Raw genomic sequence first — 20,380 nt, forward strand, 5'->3', positions numbered from 1 at the left:
CACACCTGTTATAGGGAACTCCCTACCTAAGCCTGGGGCAGGTCTGGGTTCAAGATCAGAAGGAGGGGGCCTGGGCAGGGGGTTTTCCAAAGGTGTGGTCCAAAGCGTTGATGGATGAGAGGGGGTGGCAGTGGCAGAGCCAGCCCTGGAAACCAGCTCGGCCCCGCTCGGGGTGTGTGTGGGGTGGGGTGGCCGCTCTGTGTGTGAGCGTTGGGGGCGTCCTGTTTGCTTTGGTGGCTTGGCAGTTGCTGGGCTGTTGGGGAATCTCTCTCAGCTGCTGGCAGGGGCTGTCTGGGCCTGTCGGGGAAGTGGAAGCCATCAGCAGTCTGAGACAGGACTGCATTCCATCCAGCAGACCTGCAGGGACCCTGGGACCCAGGGCCAGGCTGGGAGTGGTGGGCAAGGCAGGGTGGGGCTGGGTGGCACAGGGCCTGTCTTGAGAGTCCCCATCAGGGGCCTGGGTGGGCCTCTGGGGGAGGCTTTGGAAGAGGATCCTGGCTGGGGGTTCTCAGGAAGACATTTAGACTGTGTCCTTGACATCTCCAGCTGGCTGGGACTTGAGGTATACACCCTTCACCTTACCCGGGGGTCTCTTCAGGTACAGGAAGGGTAGGGAGGGTGGCAGGTGACATGGCTCTCATCATTTTTCCAGTCCCTTTTTACTAAGATGCTCTCTTCCCAGCCTGCTGGGTCCCCATCTACAGCCATGCTTTTCTTTGTCCACGCTGGCCCAGGACTCGCCCCCGCAGCAGGCTGGTGGCAAAAGGTTACAGGAGGAGGGTCACTGAGGTTTCCAGGGTTAGGGGCAGTGTCAGAAAAATGGGTGGGTGGACTCCTAGTTCCTGGAGTGTTTTGCTGGTGTCGGGGCTCTGCAGAAGGCGGGGGCAGGGTGTAGGGCCCCAGGGGAGTGTGAGGGGACGTGGCATAGTGGGGGATGAAGGTGCAGCCGCCCCGCCAGCCCAGTTCTGCAGTAAGGTGGGGGCAGTGGGGCCCAATCCCTCTCGGAGCCCCGGTTTCCTTATCCGTAAAATGGGACGGTAGCCTGAGAGGCACCGTATTGTGCCGTGAGCCCAGCGGGCTTAGGTCTAGTTTCCGAGGCAGGGCAGGGTCTCTGTCCTCGCTGTCTCCCCGGCCACCAGCCCAGGGGCAGGACTGCGTGTGGTGTGGCCTGTGGTGGAGGAGAGCGGCCTCAGAGCTGGGGGCTGCCTGGTTCCCCAACCGGTTTCCCCACCAGACACTGGGGCCAGGTGGGCCGGGCTGGGGTGGCAGCTGCCTGGGAGGGCCTGGTGACGGTGACGTCCTGCCGCTCCACTTCTCCGTATTAGGTCATGGGAAAGCATAGCTGGAGGGCCTGCCTGAATCACAGGTGACAGGCCTGAGACCAGAGACACGCACACGCGCAGGCAGACACCCAGCACCAGGGTTCGGAGAAGTGAGGCAAAGGCCCGATGGTGGGAGGGGAGGGGGGCCCACAGCCACCTGGGAGCTGGCGTGTGGCCAGCGGTGATGAAAGCTCAGGGGAATGGAAACAGAGGAGCGAGCCTGTTGTAATCGCTACGCCCACCTGGCGGCCTATAAAGGAGGCGGGCGAGCGCCAGCAGCAACTCGCACCTTGGGCCTCGCTCCTGTCTAGCCCTCCTGCTCCGAGCCCGCCGCCGGCCGCCACCATGACCACCACCATCCGTCAGTTCACCTCCTCCAGCTCCATCAAGGGCTCCTCCGGCCTGGGGGGCGGCTCGTCCCGCACCTCCTGCAGGCTGTCTGGCGGCCTGGGGGCCGGCTCCTGCCGGCTGGGGTCTGCGGGGGGCCTGGGCAGCGCCCTGGGGGCCAACAGCTACTCCAGCTGCTACAGCTTCGGCTCTGGGAGCAGTTATGGTGGCGGCTTCGGGGCCGTCGACGGGCTGCTGGCGGGCGGGGAGAAGGCCACCATGCAGAACCTCAACGACCGGCTGGCCTCCTACCTGGACAAGGTGCGGGCCCTGGAGGAGGCCAACACGGAGCTGGAGGTGAAGATCCGGGACTGGTACCAGAAGCAGGCCCCGGGGCCCGCCCGTGACTATAGCCACTACTACCAGACTATCGAGGACCTGAAGAACAAGGTAGGGCCTGCTGCCGGGGGGACAGGGCCTGTGGGAGGGGCATGACTTCTCTCCCATCATCTCCTTCCCTTGACCGTGGCCTGGGGTTAGGCCGGTGGGGGAGCTGCCACAGGGTCTCAGGGGGTCTAGGACAGCGTGGCTCTGACTGGCTTGGCCTCTGGGAGCCCACCTTGGAGTGGCCCACATTCCCCTTTTTGGGGGGCGGCAGCTAAGCCAGGGACAAGCAGGTCTCATGGAGCTCCTCTGAGCCTCAGTTTCCTCATCGTGGGGCTTGTTGCCATCAGCTCACGTAATTGTAGGATAAGATGACTGTATGCACATAGAGGCTGGGCCCATGGGGCTGCCAGATATGTGGGTACCTCTCTTCTTGAAGCAAGAAGGGGATTTTGGGTGATGGTTGTGTGAGGGGTCTAGTGAGTTCCTGACAGCACCTGCTGGGAGGAAGTGGAGAGAGAGAGGGCGGGTCCTAAGGAAGGCGTCTGTGCACCATATTTGGGGATTTTTGTGGCTTCTCCATCCCTCCCACTGCCCCCTCAAGAATGGGGCTCAGCAAACCTCCAAGGGCAGAGCTGCCTGCTGGAGTCTGGGGTTAGGGCCTAGCAGGGGTCATGACTTCTGATGTGGAACTATTCTTTGGTGAGGGGTCCTGTAGGATCCCTTCTTGGGGAGCCTCTTGGGTACCATCTCCCCAGCTGTACAATGAGGGGGTTGTTCATCTCCCCTTTTCTGTCTGGGATTCTGGGACAACTTCTGCCCCCAGGGGTCTTTCTTCACTTCCTAGCTGGGTACTCCCAGCTGGCTGCCTGCTCTAGTGGAGGGGTCCTGTTGGGGGAGGCAGGTCAGGGTGGGCAGGAAGAAGAGGCAAGTTTCGGCTCCTCAGACTCCTGCCGCCCCACCTCTGCCAACAATGACTGCCGGCAAAGGTGAGAGGCTGGGCAGGAAGAGAGTCTTCCTGGAGAAGGCAGCCACATCCTGGCCTCGAGGCAGGAAGATCCTTCTTGTAACTTAGGGCTGGGTTGAGCTTCTCCCTCCCAATAGCCTTACTGCTTTCCCATCTCCCCAGATCCTCACGGCCTCTGTGGACAATGCCAACATCCTCCTGCAGATTGACAATGCTCGCCTGGCCGCTGATGACTTCCGGACCAAGTGAGCCCTAGCCAGCGGGCTGGTTGGAACTGGGGCACCCCTCCCACCCCAGGACTACAGTTGCTGTGGCGAGGGCTAGGAGCTGGGGGTTGGGGAAGTCCACCTCTTAGTCACGGATGTGGCAAATGCAGCAGATTCTGAAGGTCACTGGGCTTAGGCGGGGAAGGAGAGGGGAGGCAGGGGGCAGAGGAGAGAGACCCTGGAAGCTGCGTGAGGGTGGGACTTTGCCCTGTGTGGTCCCAGGGCCCTGGGGCTGCAGTATGCTTCCACTCCACAAGCCCCCTCTCCTCCCCCATCAACCCTCCCAAGCTCTTAGAGCCCTGGCAGAGGCCGGGTGCTGGCCGGGACATGGACCTGCATGTCCAAGCATCAAGACGAAGTCTCTGGTTCCTTTTGCAGGTTTGAGACGGAGCAGGCCCTGCGCGTGAGCGTGGAGGCTGACACCAATGGCCTGCGCCGGGTGCTGGACGAGCTGACCCTGTCCAGAGCCGACTTGGAGATGCAGATCGAGAACCTCAAGGAGGAGCTGGCCTACCTGAAGAAGAACCATGAGGAGGTGAGGGGGGTGGGGCAGTAGGTCAAAGAGGCTGTGGAGGGGACAGAAGAGCTCTGGGGGGTGCGCCGAGGCTGAGACCATGGGAAGAGCTCAGAGTAGGTGCTCCAGGGTTGGTCACCTTACAGGGTGACCTGGTCCCCATGGAGGGTAGCCTCCTCCATGTACCACCCCTCTGCCCAGCACCTGGGGACCCTCCCAGGGTCTGCAGAGGCCTCTTCTGCCCATCCTGGCCTTCCTCCTGAGGACAAGAGGTGATTGAGGAGGTCTCTTTGTTCCAGCTCAAACCTTTGAACCTGGACCCTATGTGGAAGTTTGGGAATTAGAGGGGATATTTTAGGGGTACAGACCTAAGAATTAGATTTTTTCTTTAGAGACCCCTCCCTCAGTCTAATGGGGGAGACAGAGAACCTATCCACAGGGAACCCCCAGCCTGATGGTGGAAGCAGAGCCCATACAGAGCAGATGAACAAGAGTCAACAGGAGGGGTAGAGAATGGAGGATAGGCAGAGTGAAGGAGGGCTCCTTGGGGAGGGATCTGGAGAGCTTGTTTGGGAAGGGTTGGAAGTAAGAGATCAGCACAGGCCCGAATGCCCATGCCCACAACCTCTGCCCCTGCAGGAGATGAACGCCCTCCGAGGCCAGGTGGGCGGTGAGATCAACGTGGAGATGGACGCTGCTCCCGGCGTGGACCTGAGCCGCATCCTGTCTGAGATGCGGGACCAGTATGAGAAGATGGCGGAGAAGAACCGCAAAGATGCCGAGGACTGGTTCTTCAGCAAGGTGGGGGCTGCTGCAGGCCAGAGGCCTCTCTCAGGGGATGGGGGTCAAGGACTGAGTCCCCAACTGATGCCTAGTACCTGGCATCTTGGGGTGCCCTATCCTCAGTGAGCCGCGTGGACCTCAAAGGGTCACCCATTGCATCAACGGGCCGGGAGCTTGGCCAAAGCTGGGATCTCGGTGGAGGGGGGAGTGCAGAGCCCCCCAGGAATAAAGCCAGAGGGTGAAGACCCTAGGAGCTTCCACCTCTCTAAGAGGAACCAAGGGACTGGCACCAAGGGACTGGTTGATATCCTGGCTGGTCCTCAAGTTGCCCGTTCTAGTGCCTTCTATTCAAAGGAACTAAAGATAAATCTTTGAATCATTTCAAAGTTTTCTGGGCTTTGGGAAGTGGGATGCTGGTGAAAAGGCACTGCTCCCACAGTCACGTTTGGGAGGAGGCCAGAGAGGCCGGGGGAAGTTCGGGAAGGTGACCATGTCCAAGGGGGGTCATGGGGAGTGAGGAGAGCCCCAGGTGCCGGTGTGGGCACGGAACGGGTGCTGGGCTGAGCGTATGGAGGCCGTGGGGGTCGTCTGACTAGAAAGGATCCCAAGCTAACGCTGTCCTGTCCTGTGTCCTGTCTGCAGACAGAGGAGCTGAACCGCGAGGTGGCCACCAACAGCGAGCTGGTGCAGAGCGGCAAGAGCGAGATCTCTGAGCTCCGGCGCACTGTGCAGGCCTTGGAGATCGAGCTGCAGTCCCAGCTCAGCATGGTAGGGGGGCTGCCAGTCCTGGGGTGCACCTGGGACCCTGGAGGGGGCACTGACCACTCTCGCTGACCCCTGATCCTCCCGCCTTCTTGCAGAAAGCATCCCTGGAGGGCAGCCTGGCTGAGACGGAGAACCGCTACTGCGTGCAGCTGTCCCAGATCCAAGGGCTGATCGGCAGCGTGGAGGAGCAGCTGGCCCAGCTCCGCTGTGAGATGGAGCAGCAGAACCAGGAATACAAGATCCTGCTGGATGTGAAGACAAGGCTGGAGCAGGAGATCGCCACCTACCGCCGCCTGCTGGAGGGCGAGGACGCCCAGTGAGTTGGGGGCTGGGGGCCAGGACTGGGGGCCTGAGGTGGGCGTGTAGCTCTCAGACCCAAATCTAATCTCTTGTCTGTCTTTTTTTTTTTTTTTTCCAGCCTGACTCAGTACAAGCCCAAAGAACGTAAGGATCTTGGTAGCTGAGGGTGGGCATACACAGGGCAGGCAACCCATCTGCATATTGCCGGGGGAGGGGGAGTCGGTCCCCAGGAGCTCCAGGAAATGATGGCTGATCCTCAGCAGGGATGGGGGAAACAACCGGTTAGGGCTCAGGGTTGATGCTCAGGTGGATCAGATGAGGGGGCTGGGCAGAGACATGGTCCTTACCCTAGAGATCCTAGTCCGACAGGGAGACATGGACATGGTCCTAGCTCTGAGGACACTCTTCTGATAGGGCGATTAGGGACATGGTCTCATGGTCTTTGTTCTTGAGACCCTACAGATGAGCAAAAGCAGTCCTGTCCCTCGGATCTCTAGTCTGATGGGAGAAAGGGACATGGTCCTTGTCCTCCAGATCTTGGTCTGATGGGGAAGATCAGATCCTGGCCCTGGGTATCTAGCCCAACGGGGAAAATGCGGACCTGGTTCTTGTCTTGGAGATCCCACTCTGGGGATAGGGGAGACAGGAGACAGGAGACAGTCCACTGGGAAGTTCTGAATCTTGCAAAAGACACAGTGGGTCGGGATCAAACCAGCCATCTGGGAGGCGGGACCTACATGGGCACAGGGATGGGATGGAAGAGGGCCAGAGCAGGAGGAACACGTGTCTGGATATCATATTGAGAGGTGAGCAAGCGGCTGTGGGGAAGAGAGCTGGCTCTACTCAGGGAGGTGGGGGCTGAGCCAGGGTCTCTGGGCCCCCACCCACCTCCGACGATCTGTTTCCTGCAGCCGTGACCACCCGCCAGGTGCGCACCATTGTGGAAGAGGTCCAGGATGGCAAGGTCATCTCCTCCCGTGAGCAGGTCCACCAGACCACCCGCTAAGAACTCTGTTCCCCAAGGCCAGCCCCCCAGAGTTCCCTACTGGCCCTGCAGCCTCAGTTCCTGGCTTCCGTCCCTTTCCATACCTCTCTGCCTGACCAATAAAGCTTGTTAATTCAGATATGGAATGTGTTCTGATTGGGGCCACTGAGGTGGGCCCTCGTGAACAATGGGTGTACTGGGGCAAACGAGGGTAGGGGGAGGAGTCTGTGGACACCAACTGTTGTTGGCTTGGAGCTCATGGGTCATCTAGGATCCTAGTAGGTAGATCTGGGCAGAGCTTGGGGAGCCAGTTTGTATTTCCAAAGGGTCAGTGATCCTTGGGAGGGCGGTCTAGGCTGTGCTAGACCCAGGGTGGGGCCAACGTACTTGCGAAGGTCTCAGGTGACCTCTTCTTGCCCTGTAAAAAGGTCCATGACCTTGGGGAGTGGCTTTGCCTCCTTGAACTTCATTTTCTCTTTCATAAATGACTGAGGAGATGTCGTGGGACCCAGAGTGCTAAAGGATGACGCATCCAGTCAATTTCTCCCGAAGTCCTGTGGGACACGCCCCCTCCAAGGGGGGCAGGGATGGACAAGGACGGTAGCGGGGCAGGGGGACAGTCAGGATTCTCCTGGAAGAGGCGTGGGCATAGGGAAGGCAGGGGGACAGGCTGGGTGGTCAGGGCCCAAGTTCTTTTGTGAGTCTCAGAAAACCTCCCAAAGAGGTCTGTGGGCCCCCCAGGGTATTCCCATTGCCTCACCTCAGGAATATGAACTGTAGACCTTGCTTCTAGAGAAGGCTATGGGCCCCGGCTGGGTGTGGGAGAAAGGGTGTGCCTCTCTCAGGGATGTTTCCTCAAATGGTCAGGATAGGGGCAAGGGAGGGGTGTGTGCCAGGATGCGGGTGGGTGAGAGGCACCACCCTCCCTGGTAGCCTGGAGTTTGGGGAGGGTGGGAAACTGCCTTCTGAGGAAGGCGGGAAGGGCAGTCCTGCCTAGTCCCTCCCAGGACCCTCTGGGCCCCAGCCCCTTTCACTCTGGGGGCAGGCCGTGAGCCCATAGGGGGGGAGCCCCAATACCTGGAAATCTTTCTTTGAGTAAATTTGGAAACCCCTGGGCAGGGCGAGCCTTCCTGGTTTTCTTTGGGAAGTGAGGGTGAGTGGAAAGGGTTAATGAGAGGAAGGACACCCCCACCCCAATTTGCTGACAGTCTTCTGTTGTAGAATCGGACCAGGGGCCTCCTGGTGCCTGGAGATGGAAGGTGGGGGTGGGGCAGGATCAGCCCGAGCCCCTGAAGCCTGGGAGGGGGTGCGGTGCCGGGCTGGGGACCAGTGGTATAAGAGCAGGGTCTATGAGGTGAGCAGGTGGGTGTGGGACTTCGGACAAGTCCCGGCCTGCTCCTGTACCTCAGAGGCTGTGGTGACTGGGGAGAGAGATGAGCCCCAGCTCTTGGTCCTTCCAGCCCTGATCTGGGGACAATGAGGACAGTTGAGTTCCCCGCCACGGTGGGGACGACTGGCTGGAGTCCAGAGCCCGGGTCTGCAGGGGCAGACTCAGAGCAGGTTGGGAGCTCAGAATCCGCTTCATCAGAGGCTGGTGTCTCCCAGCTGCCTGCCTGTGAAGGATGAAGGGCAGGGGGAGGCGTGCTTCCCACCAGGCCCCGCCGCACTTCCAGCCACAACCAGAAGAACCAGCTCTGGGCTGAGGATGGCTCATTTGGAGGGTGATCTCATTTATCTGAACAACAGTCCCGGGAAGTGGGGAGGATCTGGGAAGAGATGCCCCATTGTGTGGATAGGGACACTGAGTCTCCAAGGAGCCATGACTCAGCCATTGTCCAGGTTGTGCTGGGAAGAGGAGAGGAGAGCCCCACCCCCTGCCTTGGTCCAGGCTCTTAGGCAGGGGTCTTTTCTCCCTGCAGAATCTGGGGGCCCACCCTACTGAGTGAGGAGGTGAGTGGGGAGGGGTCACAGTGGGGGGGTGGCCAAAGATAGCCCTGGACAGCACCCTTCTACTGGGTCAGAAGCCCCTGCCCACAAAGTGAGTGGGTGTGTGGTTCAAGAGAATGTGGGTCCCCGGGGGAGGGTCCAGGGCCCAGAGAGGGGAAGCCCCCCCTCTTTCCAGGAGTGCTCATCCCACATCTGGGTAGGCAGGGCCACAGGATGGAGTGACTGGGGGCTAAGACCCATGGTCCCCTTGGGGATGGTGTGGGGAATTTTGGTGGCTGGAATTTTTTGTCCAGGGGCCTTAAGTTAACCTGGGCTGCTGGGGATGCGTGCCTGTGGCTGGATTGGAGGACCCAGCTGTGGGCTTCCACAGTCCCTCCACATCTACCCATCGTCTTGCATGAAATCTTTCTCCCCATCAGTGAACCGGTCTGTGACCGCCCTTGGCGCGGCCTTACCCACTCTCATGTGATGGACATACAGACCTGATTTCCGGGCCCAGGGCCTGCCGGAGCCAGACACTGTGACTCTTCCTCTGCCACTCCCACACCCTGACCGTGTGAGCTGGCTCCGCTTTCTGCAAGGAGGCCGTGTGGCAGTAACACTCTGTCCAGGACACAGCATCCCTCTGTGCTTCTGCACTGGGCCTGGGCGGAAGGAGCAGACACGTGCCCTGGCCTGGAGGGACCCTGGAGGACCCCGGTTTAGAGGTGGTGGGCAGGGCACAAGGCTGGGGCTGGTGATCCTCCTGCTGTTCTTATGCAGGGGGTGGGGTGGGAGGTGGAGGAGAGCAGAGGGACTGGAGCCAGGGCCCAGAGCCAAGGCTGTAACAGAGCTCGAGCTGGTTCCCCTGAGCGTTCCCTTGAGGGCTCTTTGGTTGTGCAGACCATCACGATAGGCTGTTATAGCCCCCACCCTCGGAAGAGCGACGTGCAATGTGGGGAGAGTTGAAAGGACCACCTGCCATTGGACACTTACAGATTCACCCAGATCCTGGGGCCCGTCGTGGGGCCAGAGCCTGGACTGGGCACTCTTGCTCCCTCCTGGAAGCCCCCATGTACCCCATCATGGCCAGTACTGTGTGGGGTTGTCCATAAGTGGCTTCTCCGCCTTGTTCTTTATAACTGAGTGTCCAGCCCAGATCTGGCCCCTGCTTGCTGCTCTGTCTTGGCTCATCGGGGATCTCTTTCTTCACCCCGCTCTGAAGCCCCATGGGTTGGGGTCCTGCAGCAGCCCCCTCTCTCCTCTCAGTCTCCTTGGGGGCCTCCCCATCCCCCCTTACCTTCCTCCCCCTAGGCTGCATCCTGCTTCCCAGCCTGGCTGGTCAGCAGAATTCCCCAGGAGCTTGTAAAACGTCCCCACGATCAGGCTTGTCCTGGGCAATGCTGAGACAGTGGGTCAGAGCAGGTTGGGAATCTGAATGGGGATCCCGATGATCAGTCAGGTTGGGGAATCACTGCGAGTTGAGGCGTGCCAATAATATTTCCCAGCCAACTCAGGTATGAGATGACCTCAGACCTGAGATGGGGCGGGTAAAGGAGAGAGGAAAAGAGGCCTGGGAAGGGGGAAGGAACCCACTCTTAGGAGGGATGTCAGTTTGCTGGGAGTCCCTGTGCCCACAGTCCTAGCAATCCTGGATCTCAGCAACCTCGAGTAGGTTTGCCTCGTTGGCATGGAATAAATGGGCTCTGCTCCATCTTCCCCACCCCCACACCCCGGGTGCTGGGCGCACAGTGGGAGCTTGGTCTGCGGTGTTGTCTGAGTGGTTTGATGGCTTGGCCGGCTACTTCGCGTAGTTTCTCAGCCCATGTGGATCCCCAGCCATCAGCTCCGGGCCTGTGGGCACTGCCACCTGGACTCCAGGAACAGTGGAAAGGGCAGGGCTCTAATCAGAAGGGAGGGAGGTGGAGAGTGTTCTGGGGCAGAGAAGGAGGAGCTCCCAGAGACCCCGCGGAGAGTACTTGTGAACCTCAGGAACTGGGTTTGATTTTCTGCTCCCATTTCTGTGCTATTTAACCTGGAACAATTTTTCACTCTCTCTGCTTGGGGCTCTGTAGTCTTCAGTGGCCTCAGAGGTCCTTTTTATTTCTGAGGGTGATATGTCTGTGCTTGGACTTGAACTCCAGGCCCATCTTGACACCAGGGGTTTTGTCCAAGCTTCTAGGACCCATTTTGCCCATTTTTGGGGTTGGGGGAGGGGAGCATTGGGTTCTGTCTCCCAAGACTGGCCCTGGAGGTGTGTGTTGGGCACCTGCTCTTCTCAGATCTCTGGGCCCTGTTCCTACAAGCCGAGTGACTGACAAGGAGCATTTCCTGTCCGATGGTTCCTGTAGTATCTGCCAGCCCCACCCAGGTTAAGGCAAGCCCACAGAGACACGTCAGAGTAGTGACAGTGGCTGTTCTGTGGGTTACCCCTAGAGTGCCCTGAGGTGGCTTTTGGTTTGGGGTTTAGATGCCCCCAATCCTGTCTCCAGCCCTCAGGCCAACGTCATGCCCACCATGGGCAGAGCTTACTCCAGGTGCTGTGGGGAGGTGAATGAGAATGGACACACCTGGTCCCAGCCTGCAAGGCAACATGGGCAAGTGGAGATGCCCTGAGCCTTGGGTTCTAGTCCTGGCTCCGCAGCTTAAAGCCGAGCGACTTTGGGCGAACCACTCCCTCCCTCTGGTTCTTCCTCTGTCCTCCCCACGTCACAGGGTTAATTCAAGACAATCATGCATGTTGGCGATGCATAGAGAGAGAGGGTGGTTCAGGATGGCGGGAAGGGCTTGACTGGTCAAGCAGATAGGCGGGGGTCCAAACCTCAGCTCCCCCTTGACTGGCGTCTTGGGAAGCCCATTTAACCTTCCAGCTGCCTTGTCTATGAACCTGTGGTGGGAATATTGCCCTTCCCGGAACCGTGTGGTACACACATAGGGCTCCATATGACACCCCTCTCCTCCACTCAATGACCAACCCGGAATCTGTGAATCCTCGAAACAAAACTGTTGGGAATGGAACCCCAGATCCAGTGTGGAGACTCAGGGCTCCCCATTGGGGTTTGGAGTTACATAGGGCATTACTGGCAGGATGGGGACTCCAGCCCACCGCTGTTTGTGGTGGGCATCCATGACTAAGTAGGGCATACAGTGGGGGTGGGCTGCTCAAAAGATGGGAGTGTTGGGGTATAGATGAAGGGAGGTGCCAGGGTGCAGGGGTGGGTGTAAGGAGGCAGGGAAGGGGGCAGCAGGCTGCAAAGGAAGGATGGGGAAGCTGAGGGGCAGGGCCACCCTCAGGGAGTGACCAGTGGAGTCCTGTGCACATGTTCCTCGGCGGCGTGTCTTCCCCTTCTGCAGATGAGAAAACTGAGGCCCAGAGGGGCTACAAGACGGACTGCCTGTGCCAGGTAGCTTGAAAGGGGCAGCATGGGGAGCGGCTGCCTGTCTGACTCAATGGCACGTGCTTATTCCATGGTACCCAACACTTCTGAGGATCCTGGGGGCTTAAAGGCAGCCACTGAAACTGGGATTGGATCCAATAAGGGAAAGAGAGTCAGAATTTTTACAATGAGAGAAGTCTCTGTGATCACCTGGCCCAGGCTTTGTCCCTTCCCTGAGGGGAAACAGAGACCCAGAGAGGGGAGGCAAGGGGTGTCAGGTCACACAGTGAGCAAAGCAGAGTGAAAGTAGCTCCCCAGCTCTGTGGTCCAGTGCTGGACTAGTAGGACCCCCACAACACATCCCAAGACACCCTGGGCCGGCATTGCCCTCCTGTAGGGCAGGGAGTCCGTTCTGGGCTGACTCACAGCCTGGGGACGCGGCTGTCTCAAGGCTGTCTGTGCCAAGGCCCCGCTGGGCCCTGAGGCTCCAGGAACGAGAGCCGGGTTCCCACCGCCCAGCCTGAGTCACAACCGACTCGCATTTGTGTGTTTTTCTCTCGGCCCCACACCCCCAGAGCTGGGTGGGAACTCAAGCGGCACCCAGTGGAGTGAGTCGACCCCGGGCTGAATAATCCTGATCCGGAGTGGGGAGTCGGACGGGACCTGGAGTGATGAAATCCAGAGGGGAGCCCGCAAGTCAGCAGCTGGGAGGCCCCGCCTGCCCCGGTGTGTATAAAAGTTCCTGGGGTTTGAGCAGCCCCAGCATCCTACCAGCCTTCCTGAGCACCTCTCTCTCCTCGCTGCCGACTAGCTCGCTCCCTCACTCACCTCCCTCCTCGGCACCATGACCACCTGCAGCCGCCAGTTCACCTCCTCCAGCTCCATGAAGGGCTCCTGTGGCATCGGCGGTGGCTCCAGCCGCATGTCCTCTGTCCTGGCCGGAGGGTCCTGCCGGGCCCCCAGCGCCTACGGGGGCCTGTCGGTCTCCTCCTCCCGCTATTCTTCCGGGGGAGCCTGCGGCCTGGGGGGTGGCTACGGTGGCGGCTTCAGCAGCAGCAGCAGCTTTGGTGGGAGCCTGGGTAGCGGCTTTGGTGGAGGGTATGGTGGTGGCCTGGGTGCGGGCTTTGGTGGTGGCTTCGGTGCTGGCTTCGGTGCTGGCTTTGGTGGTGGCTTCGGTGGTGGCGATGGAGGCCTCCTCTCCGGCAACGAGAAGATCACCATGCAGAACCTCAACGACCGCCTGGCCTCCTACCTGGACAAGGTGCGGGCCCTGGAGGAGGCCAACACGGAGCTGGAGGTGAAGATCCGGGACTGGTACCAGAGGCAGCGGCCCAGTGAGGCCAAGGACTACAGCCCCTACTTCAAGACCATTGAGGACCTGCGGAACAAGGTGCGCAGGGCAGGTTGGCGGCACTGGGAGGTAGGAGCGTTGAGAGAGGTCATGGCTGCAGCGACCCTTAAGAAGCCACTTTCTAGCATCTTTACCTCACAAACAGGAAGACTGAGCCCACCTCGGGGGAGAGGCCACAGGCCACTCAGAATTGGTGGCAGCATGAGGTGCCTGAGCTGGGTCTGGAGCCCTGACTCTCTTATCACCTCTGCTCCCTCAGCTTCTCTCATCCTGGGACGGAGGATGCGGGGGGCAGTGAAGGGACCAGGGGACATCCCTCCACACAGCCTGAGCTGGGTGGAAAAGACACCCAGGTTGGCTGGAGGGCCTCACCTGCCAGCCAGGCGACCCTCGAGAGTGGGGAGATACCTTCTTCTGCTCTCTGCTCTTCCCCCCTGGAGCAGCAGTCTTGGCTGACAGGTCTGTCCCTCCTCTCTGTCTGCAGATCATCGCTGCCACCATCGAGAATGCTCAGCCCATTCTGCAGATCGACAATGCCAGGCTGGCGGCGGATGACTTCAGGACCAAGTGAGCAACCACCGTGGCGGGCTGAGTGTGGGGCAGAGGGCAGGAGGCAAGCGCTGGGGCCGCTGGCCTTGAGCCTCAGAAGCCTCCTGGATGGAGCCTGATGCCCTGACCTCTGTCCCGCCAGGTACGAGCACGAGCTGACCCTGCGCCAGAGCGTGGAGGCCGACATCAACGGCCTGCGCCGGGTGCTGGATGAGCTGACCTTGGCCAGGACCGACCTGGAGATGCAGATCGAGGGCCTGAAGGAGGAGCTGGCCTACCTGAAGAAGAACCACGAGGAGGTGAGGGCAGCTGCTGGTGTGGCCGCCCGGGGCTGGCTCAGGAGCCAGGAAAGGGGTCAGCTGAGCTGACCACCTCCCGCCTCCCGCCTCCCCTTCCTAGGAGATGCTTGCCCTGCGGGGTCAGACTGGCGGGGATGTCAGCGTGGAGATGGACGCCGCCCCCGGTGTGGACCTGAGCCGCATCCTGAACGAGATGCGTGACCAGTACGAGCAGATGGCGGAGAAGAACCGCAGAGACGCGGAGGCCTGGTTCCTGAGCAAGGTGGGGCTCAGGTCCTCTGTCCTCCTGTAGGACTGCCTAGCCCTGAGCAGGGAGCACCTCTGGAGTGCCTCCCACCTGCTCTCCTTTGCTCTTGCAGACCGAGGAACTGAACAAAGAAGTGGCCTCTAACAGTGAGCTGGTGCAGAGTGGCCGCAGTGAGGTGACTGAGCTCCGGAGGGTGCTCCAGGGCCTGGAGATTGAACTGCAGTCCCAGCTCAGCATGGTACGAAGGACTCCGCCCAGCCCCCATCCCTGAGTCCCCAGTAAGGGCCACCAGCCCCTTAACACTGCCACGGTACAGTTCTGCCTCTCTCAACCCAGGAGTGGGACTGGAGGGATCATTCTATCCATTATATAGACATGGAAATTAAGGCCCAGAACAATGGAGTAACTTTTCTCCACATTGTCTGGCCCATCAGTAGCCCAGCTGGAGTCCCAATCCACGTCCCTCTCAGGAGACATGCCCAGAGGCCTGGGGGGACAATAGTGACCACCTCTGTTGACTCTCTTTCTCCCACTCACAGAAAGCATCCCTGGAGGGCAGCCTGGAGGAGACCAAAGGCCGCTACTGCATGCAGCTGTCCCAGATCCAGGGACTGATCGGCAGCGTGGAGGAGCAGCTGGCCCAGCTCCGCTGTGAGATGGAGCAGCAGAGCCAAGAGTACCAGGTCCTGCTGGACGTGAAGACGCGGCTGGAGCAGGAGATCGCCACCTACCGCCACCTGCTGGAGGGCGAGGACGCCCAGTGAGTGCCCCCCCCCCACTTCTGTCCCCCAGACCCCTTAGCCCTGTAGCGGCTCCCAGCACATCTAACTGCTCTGCCTTGTCTCCCCCACAGCCTCTCCTCCCAGCAAGGGTCCAGCCATTCCTATTCTTCCCACAATGGTAAGGCTCCTGAGGGTCTTGGGCCCTTCAGAGACCCCAGCTGTCCCTGTATGGGGCCACTTAGCTCCCAATGCCCTTCTCACCCCCTTCTCTCTCTCCCACAGTCTTCTCCTCCTCGTCTTCCTCCTCCTCTGGCCACCAGACCAGGCCCATCCTCAAGGAGCAGGGCTCATCTAGCTTCAACCAGGGCCAGGGCTCCAAGCACTGAGCTGCCTCCTCCAGAGCCTCCTGCCCCCCGCCGGCCCCCGCCTCCTGACGGCCTGGGCCAGGGCCCTGTTCTCCCAGCGCGATGCCCTGCTGTCTCCCCTTCCCCTCCGCTGGTGGTGGGCTAATAAAGCTGACTTTCTGGTTGATGCAAACCTGTGTGGTCTTTGTTCTTGGGAGGGGGATTGGGAGGTCCTAATGGGAGGGGGATTGAAGGTGTCTCCCAGGGACCTTCTGGGACCTCACAGCCAGAGGGGTCCAGGAAACAGCAACACTCAGAAGCACTGGTAGGGTCTTCCTAGAAAAGCCCTCTGTGAGCAAGGGCGTGGGAGGTGGGGACACAGGACAGGAAGGAGCTCCCGGGCGCAGACAGCCACCCTGGGTGGTGGGTGTGGTCAGGCCCGTTTTGGAATGGAGACAACCCTGCCATTCAGCGAGGTTGAGTAACTTGCATAAAGTCCTGCAGATAGTAAGAGGTGACTGTTGTTCACACTGGGTCTGTCTGGTTAAGAAGGCTGTGCTTTTTTTTTTTTTTTTTAATGCCACTCACTCTTTTTAGGTATTTTATCCCAAAGACTCCAAAGCTTGAGCTCTTAACTCTACCCTTTGGCCCCTCACACTTGTCCAACAAGTTCTGTGTTGGATGGTGGGAAACAGAGCCTTCTTCTTTGGGATGGGGTCCATGGTTAGAACGGAAGTTTCTTCTCCCAACCTGTTCCTCTTCATCACTCGCATTAGCCCCTTCTTTCTCATTCCCCTTGGACAGGGGCCTGAGGCCAGCAAGCCCCCTAGGAAACATCTGTCACTCATGTCCTCCTCTTCATCCTCATATGACCACCCGCACATTCAGACCCGCTTCCTCTCTCCCAAGAACTAGGTACGGCCCCCTAAGCAGGCTCCTCACTGTCCATCTGTCTCATTCCCATTTCTGCTTGATGGCCCTTCTAGCAAGAATATGATCAAGATCAAGAGCAAGGATGTTGATCAGGACTCCTCTGTTTAACCACCCATGATGTTCCTTTTACCTCTTGATGCTTTGTCTCAACCCACTGTGGTGCTTTCCCATCATTCCCTGATCTGCACACAGTAGTCAACCATCCTGCCCCACACCTCTCACTTGCTATGGGTGCCTTCTATATTTAAAAAAATTAATTAACAAAATCAAAGTTATGTATGTGTCACATAATAAGTCTTTTTATGGAAAAGAACCATCCTCAGGCTGTGCATGTGCCTCTGTTCCCACCTTCCACTTTCAGCTCCTAGCTATTACTTTAGGCATTGGCCTTATTTCTAAATTCCAGGCTTATATAACCATTTCTTGTTTTTTTTTTTTCTCAGTCTTAGTTTTTAAAAAAGATTTTATTTATTTTGAGAGAGAGAGTGGGGGCTGGGCAGGAGGAGAGTCAGTGGGGGAGGGAGATAGAGAATCTTAAACAGACTCCACAATGAGCCTGGAGCCTGATGTGAGGACTGATCCCATCATCCTAGGATCGTGACCTGAACTGAAACCAAGAGTTAGATGCTCAACCAACTGAGCCACCTGGGGCCCCTCAATTTTAGCTTTTAACTTCTTGACTTTTAGCTTTCACCTGCTGTGAAGGAGGGGGATTCAGCTCTCTTATACAACATTGCCCTTCCCTCCTTCCTACTCTCTCAATAATATATCCATATTTTCACTAGAGAAATGTTTAATTTTACATTATCATGACTATTTAGCTATTCTTTATAGTCAAAAATATTTTATACTATTTTACATTTCTTTGGAATAAGTATCTTTTAACTTGCTGAGGTTTTCTGTGTACCTAACCTAAATGTATTCCCTAGTTCACTGCCAGAAGTATAGATCTCTTAAAATGTTAAAACACTGAATATTCTATAAGTTTTATCTTCTTGAAGGTATTTCTCTTGGAGCCCACTGTCCTGCTCCAGCAAGTTCTGGGTGCTCTCTGCCTCCTGTCATCCTGAAATCTTCCTTCATTGTCCTTTTGGACATCCCTTCTTTCAGTGTTGCTTCTCTCTTTCTGGATCCCATGTCTCCCTTCTTCTTTTCTTCCCTCTTCATTTTCGGGAAACATAACCTCTGGCAATTTCCTGAGAGAGGACGTGTAAACTTTTCACGTCTGAAAACATCATTAGTCTAACTCCCATTCTTGATGGATAGTTTGGTTGGGTATGGAATTCTAGGTTGCTAAGAATTTTCCCCTCAGCACTTTGAAGATACTGTGTCACTATTTCCTGGCTTCCAGTGTTGCTACTGAGAAGTCTAATGCTGTTTTGATTCTAGATATTTGATGCTATCTGATTCCTGACCCTTCCTCCATAGCTTTTAGGCTCTTCTCTTGCTCTCTAGCTGCCTGTGCTATCACATGTTCTGCCTCCCTGTGGCTGTGTTGGATCTGTTGGATTGGGCACTTGACAGCATCTTTCAGTGTAGAAATTCATGTTCTTCAGAAAATTTACAGGAAATTTTCTATTTATTTCACAATTTCCTCCCCTCCATTTTTCTGTTTCTGGAACTCTTCTTTTTGCTATGTATTTCATTCTGTTTTTCAGCTAACTTCTCTTTTTTTCAACTTTCTGAGCTTTCCCTAAACTTTGCCATCCAATTTTATTACTTAGTTTTTAAAAAGCTGGATACATTTTAGTAACTCTGGATGCTTTTTAAAAATGGTCTCTTGTTGTTGTTTCAAGACAGAATATTTCCTTTTACCTTGTTGAGCTACTGATCAAGGCTTTAATAATTCTTTCATTTCCATCATCATTTCAGTTTCCTCTCAGCTGCCTTTTTCCTGATTTGTCTTATCTCTGTCATTTATGCCAGAAGCTTCCCTCAAAGTCTGTGTTTCTTGATTTTTGGTTAATATTTAAGAGTAAGTCACTAAAAAGCTGATTGGAATGTGAGTGAGTGTGTGTGTACATGGTAAAGGGCTTTTCCCTTGCTGAGTCTCACTGTAGAACAATCTGGTGGAGATTATGTTGTTTTATTGGGAAACCTCAAATGTCAGTATATGTAGGCCTTTTCTTTTGGGTAGGGTCTTCCTCAGGAAGGATGCCTCTCATTTTCTGCCTGGCCTACCAGCTTTCAGGAAGCTATGTGGAGGAAGGAGACTGAGAGGGTCTCAGTCTCAGTTAATCTGACTTAAATCAGTTTATTACCCCACCCCTAGCTGTGCTTGGTCCCTCAGGGTTTAGTCCCTCTGGGTAAATACTCCAGAGTACACCTCCAGTTTCTCCTGGGGTAAAGGAGGAGTGGTTGGCATCAGGTGGGGTTGGGGTAGAAAAGAGCTATGGAGGTAGGCCTAATTTTTATACAGAATTTTGACCCTTTTATCCTCCTGTTTCTAACCCACCTGCCCTCCACTTTCAGAGGTGCCTGGTGCCTCTTATCCAGAGGCTTCCCAGGGTCCTGTTGTGTGAATCTGCTTGCTTCTTGGCTTCTCCTGGAAAAGTACCAATACACTTTTTTGTTTGTTTTCTAGATCCCAAAATATTGTTACTGTAATCCCTTCTCTTATTCTCTTTGTCCAATACATGTTTTATCCACTTACACTAATTTTAGGGGTGTTTAGAGGGGTGGCGATAAATGACGCAAAGTCCCTGTTATACCTGGCAAAATATTTTTCATCTTTCTAGGCTGCTGAGCCTGATTCATCACTCCGTAATGCATGATCATTGTTGGTTGTTCAGCAAACATGTGCCCTTATTTATGGTCATTGACACTGTCTTCTGGGCCATAGGTGAGGTTATGACTCAGATTGAACCTCAAATCCCAACACCCAAAGGCAACCACTAATGACATTTTGGTGAGTTTCTGTCATATATATATATTACATGCCTATCTGTCTGTTTATCTATCTATCTATATATCCATCTACAATCACACTAATCACACTGTATTCAATTTTATTAATATTTTAAGAGAAGTACTTTCCTATATTATTAAAAGTGTCACACATTTCAATGCTGTTTCCACTGTTTTTTTTGTTGTTGCAAATTAAAATATCACAGCAATAACCTCTTTCTGCATAAAGCTTTTATAAATATTTTGCATTATTTTCTTAGGCTGATTCCCAGAAGTACAATTACTAGATGAGAAAATAACGACTATTTCAAGGGTCTTGACTTGTACTGTCCAGTTCATTTCAAGAGAAGTGGTACCACTTTACATAATTTACCAGCAGGGAATGAAAGTACCTGTTTCAAAACCTGCTCACCAAATTGGAGTATTATCTTTAAAAAAATCTCTGTTGTTAATGAATTCATCTGTCCCTTTCAAAGGTGACCTTATGAAAGGACACTCACATAAAGATAGAGTCCTGGTCTGGGTTGCTAAAAGACTCCTGAACTAGATCACATGCTTATGAGTTGTTCAGTAATAAGATGTCAGAGCAGAGGATGCAGAATGCCCTCTACCTAAAAAAACTCTCTGTGCCTGTGTCTTCATGGTGCCTATTGCCACCAGTGAACTGGTGGAACTCTGGAAATAAAGGCCTCCATCTGACAGATGAGGAAAGTGAGGCTTCAACTAATTAAGGGAAAAAATACTTTGTTAGGGTCTCCTAGCTAGTTAGTAAAACTACCGGAGAAGAAAGCATGTTTCTCCTTTTCATTGTCATATCGTGTGGAGACAAAACATGAACTCCTTTTAAAATGTTTTTTTTTTTAAATATTTTATTTATTTATTTGACAGACAGAGATCACAAGTAAGCAGAGAGACAGGCAGAGAGAGAAGGGGAAGCAGGCTCCCTGCTGAGCAAAGAGCCTGATGCGGGGCTCGATCCCAGCACACTGAGATTATGACCTGAGCTGAAGTCAGAGGCTTTAACTCACTGAGCCACCCAGGCGCCCCTTAGGTATTTATTTATTTATTTATATTTATTTATTTAACAGACTGAGATCACAAGTAGGCAGAGA

At 55.8% G+C, this 20,380-nt stretch overlaps 2 protein-coding genes across 2 annotated transcripts; both read left to right on the forward strand.

Annotated features, from left to right (window-relative positions):
• The first annotated feature begins 1,652 nt into the window (after positions 1 to 1,652).
• LOC122906224 (keratin, type I cytoskeletal 17) lies at positions 1,653 to 6,752 on the forward strand. Its single transcript, XM_044247951.1, has 8 exons — positions 1,653 to 2,099; positions 3,163 to 3,245; positions 3,645 to 3,801; positions 4,420 to 4,581; positions 5,206 to 5,331; positions 5,424 to 5,644; positions 5,747 to 5,772; positions 6,540 to 6,752. Exons 1-8 carry the CDS (start codon positions 1,668 to 1,670, stop codon positions 6,632 to 6,634), a joined length of 1,302 nt encoding a protein of 433 aa, XP_044103886.1. The 5' UTR covers positions 1,653 to 1,667; the 3' UTR covers positions 6,635 to 6,752.
• Positions 6,753 to 12,531: 5,779 nt separating this feature from the next.
• LOC122906221 (keratin, type I cytoskeletal 16) lies at positions 12,532 to 15,621 on the forward strand. The gene is made up of 8 exons (XM_044247947.1): positions 12,532 to 13,306; positions 13,752 to 13,834; positions 13,959 to 14,115; positions 14,216 to 14,377; positions 14,475 to 14,600; positions 14,902 to 15,122; positions 15,216 to 15,262; positions 15,367 to 15,621. Exons 1-8 carry the CDS (start codon positions 12,761 to 12,763, stop codon positions 15,468 to 15,470), a joined length of 1,446 nt encoding a protein of 481 aa, XP_044103882.1. The 5' UTR covers positions 12,532 to 12,760; the 3' UTR covers positions 15,471 to 15,621.
• The last annotated feature ends 4,759 nt before the right edge of the window (positions 15,622 to 20,380 follow it).

Source organism: Neovison vison, chromosome 5, assembly GCF_020171115.1.
Source record: "Neovison vison isolate M4711 chromosome 5, ASM_NN_V1, whole genome shotgun sequence".
Classification (NCBI taxonomy): Eukaryota; Metazoa; Chordata; class Mammalia; order Carnivora; family Mustelidae; genus Neogale; species Neogale vison.

Excerpts from the sequence above, each read along its gene's own strand:
- LOC122906224 (XM_044247951.1), top strand. The coding sequence starts at position 1,668 with ATGACCACCACCATCCGTCAGTTCACCTCCTCCAGCTCCATCAAGGGC. Across the intron at positions 5,332-5,423 it reads TGCAGTCCCAGCTCAGCATG|AAAGCATCCCTGGAGGGCAG; the intron begins GTAGGGGGGCTG and ends GCCTTCTTGCAG. Across the intron at positions 5,645-5,746 it reads CTGGAGGGCGAGGACGCCCA|CCTGACTCAGTACAAGCCCA; the intron begins GTGAGTTGGGGG and ends TTTTTTTTCCAG.
- LOC122906221 (XM_044247947.1), top strand. The coding sequence starts at position 12,761 with ATGACCACCTGCAGCCGCCAGTTCACCTCCTCCAGCTCCATGAAGGGC. Across the intron at positions 13,835-13,958 it reads GCGGATGACTTCAGGACCAA|GTACGAGCACGAGCTGACCC; the intron begins GTGAGCAACCAC and ends CTGTCCCGCCAG. Across the intron at positions 14,378-14,474 it reads AGGCCTGGTTCCTGAGCAAG|ACCGAGGAACTGAACAAAGA; the intron begins GTGGGGCTCAGG and ends TTGCTCTTGCAG.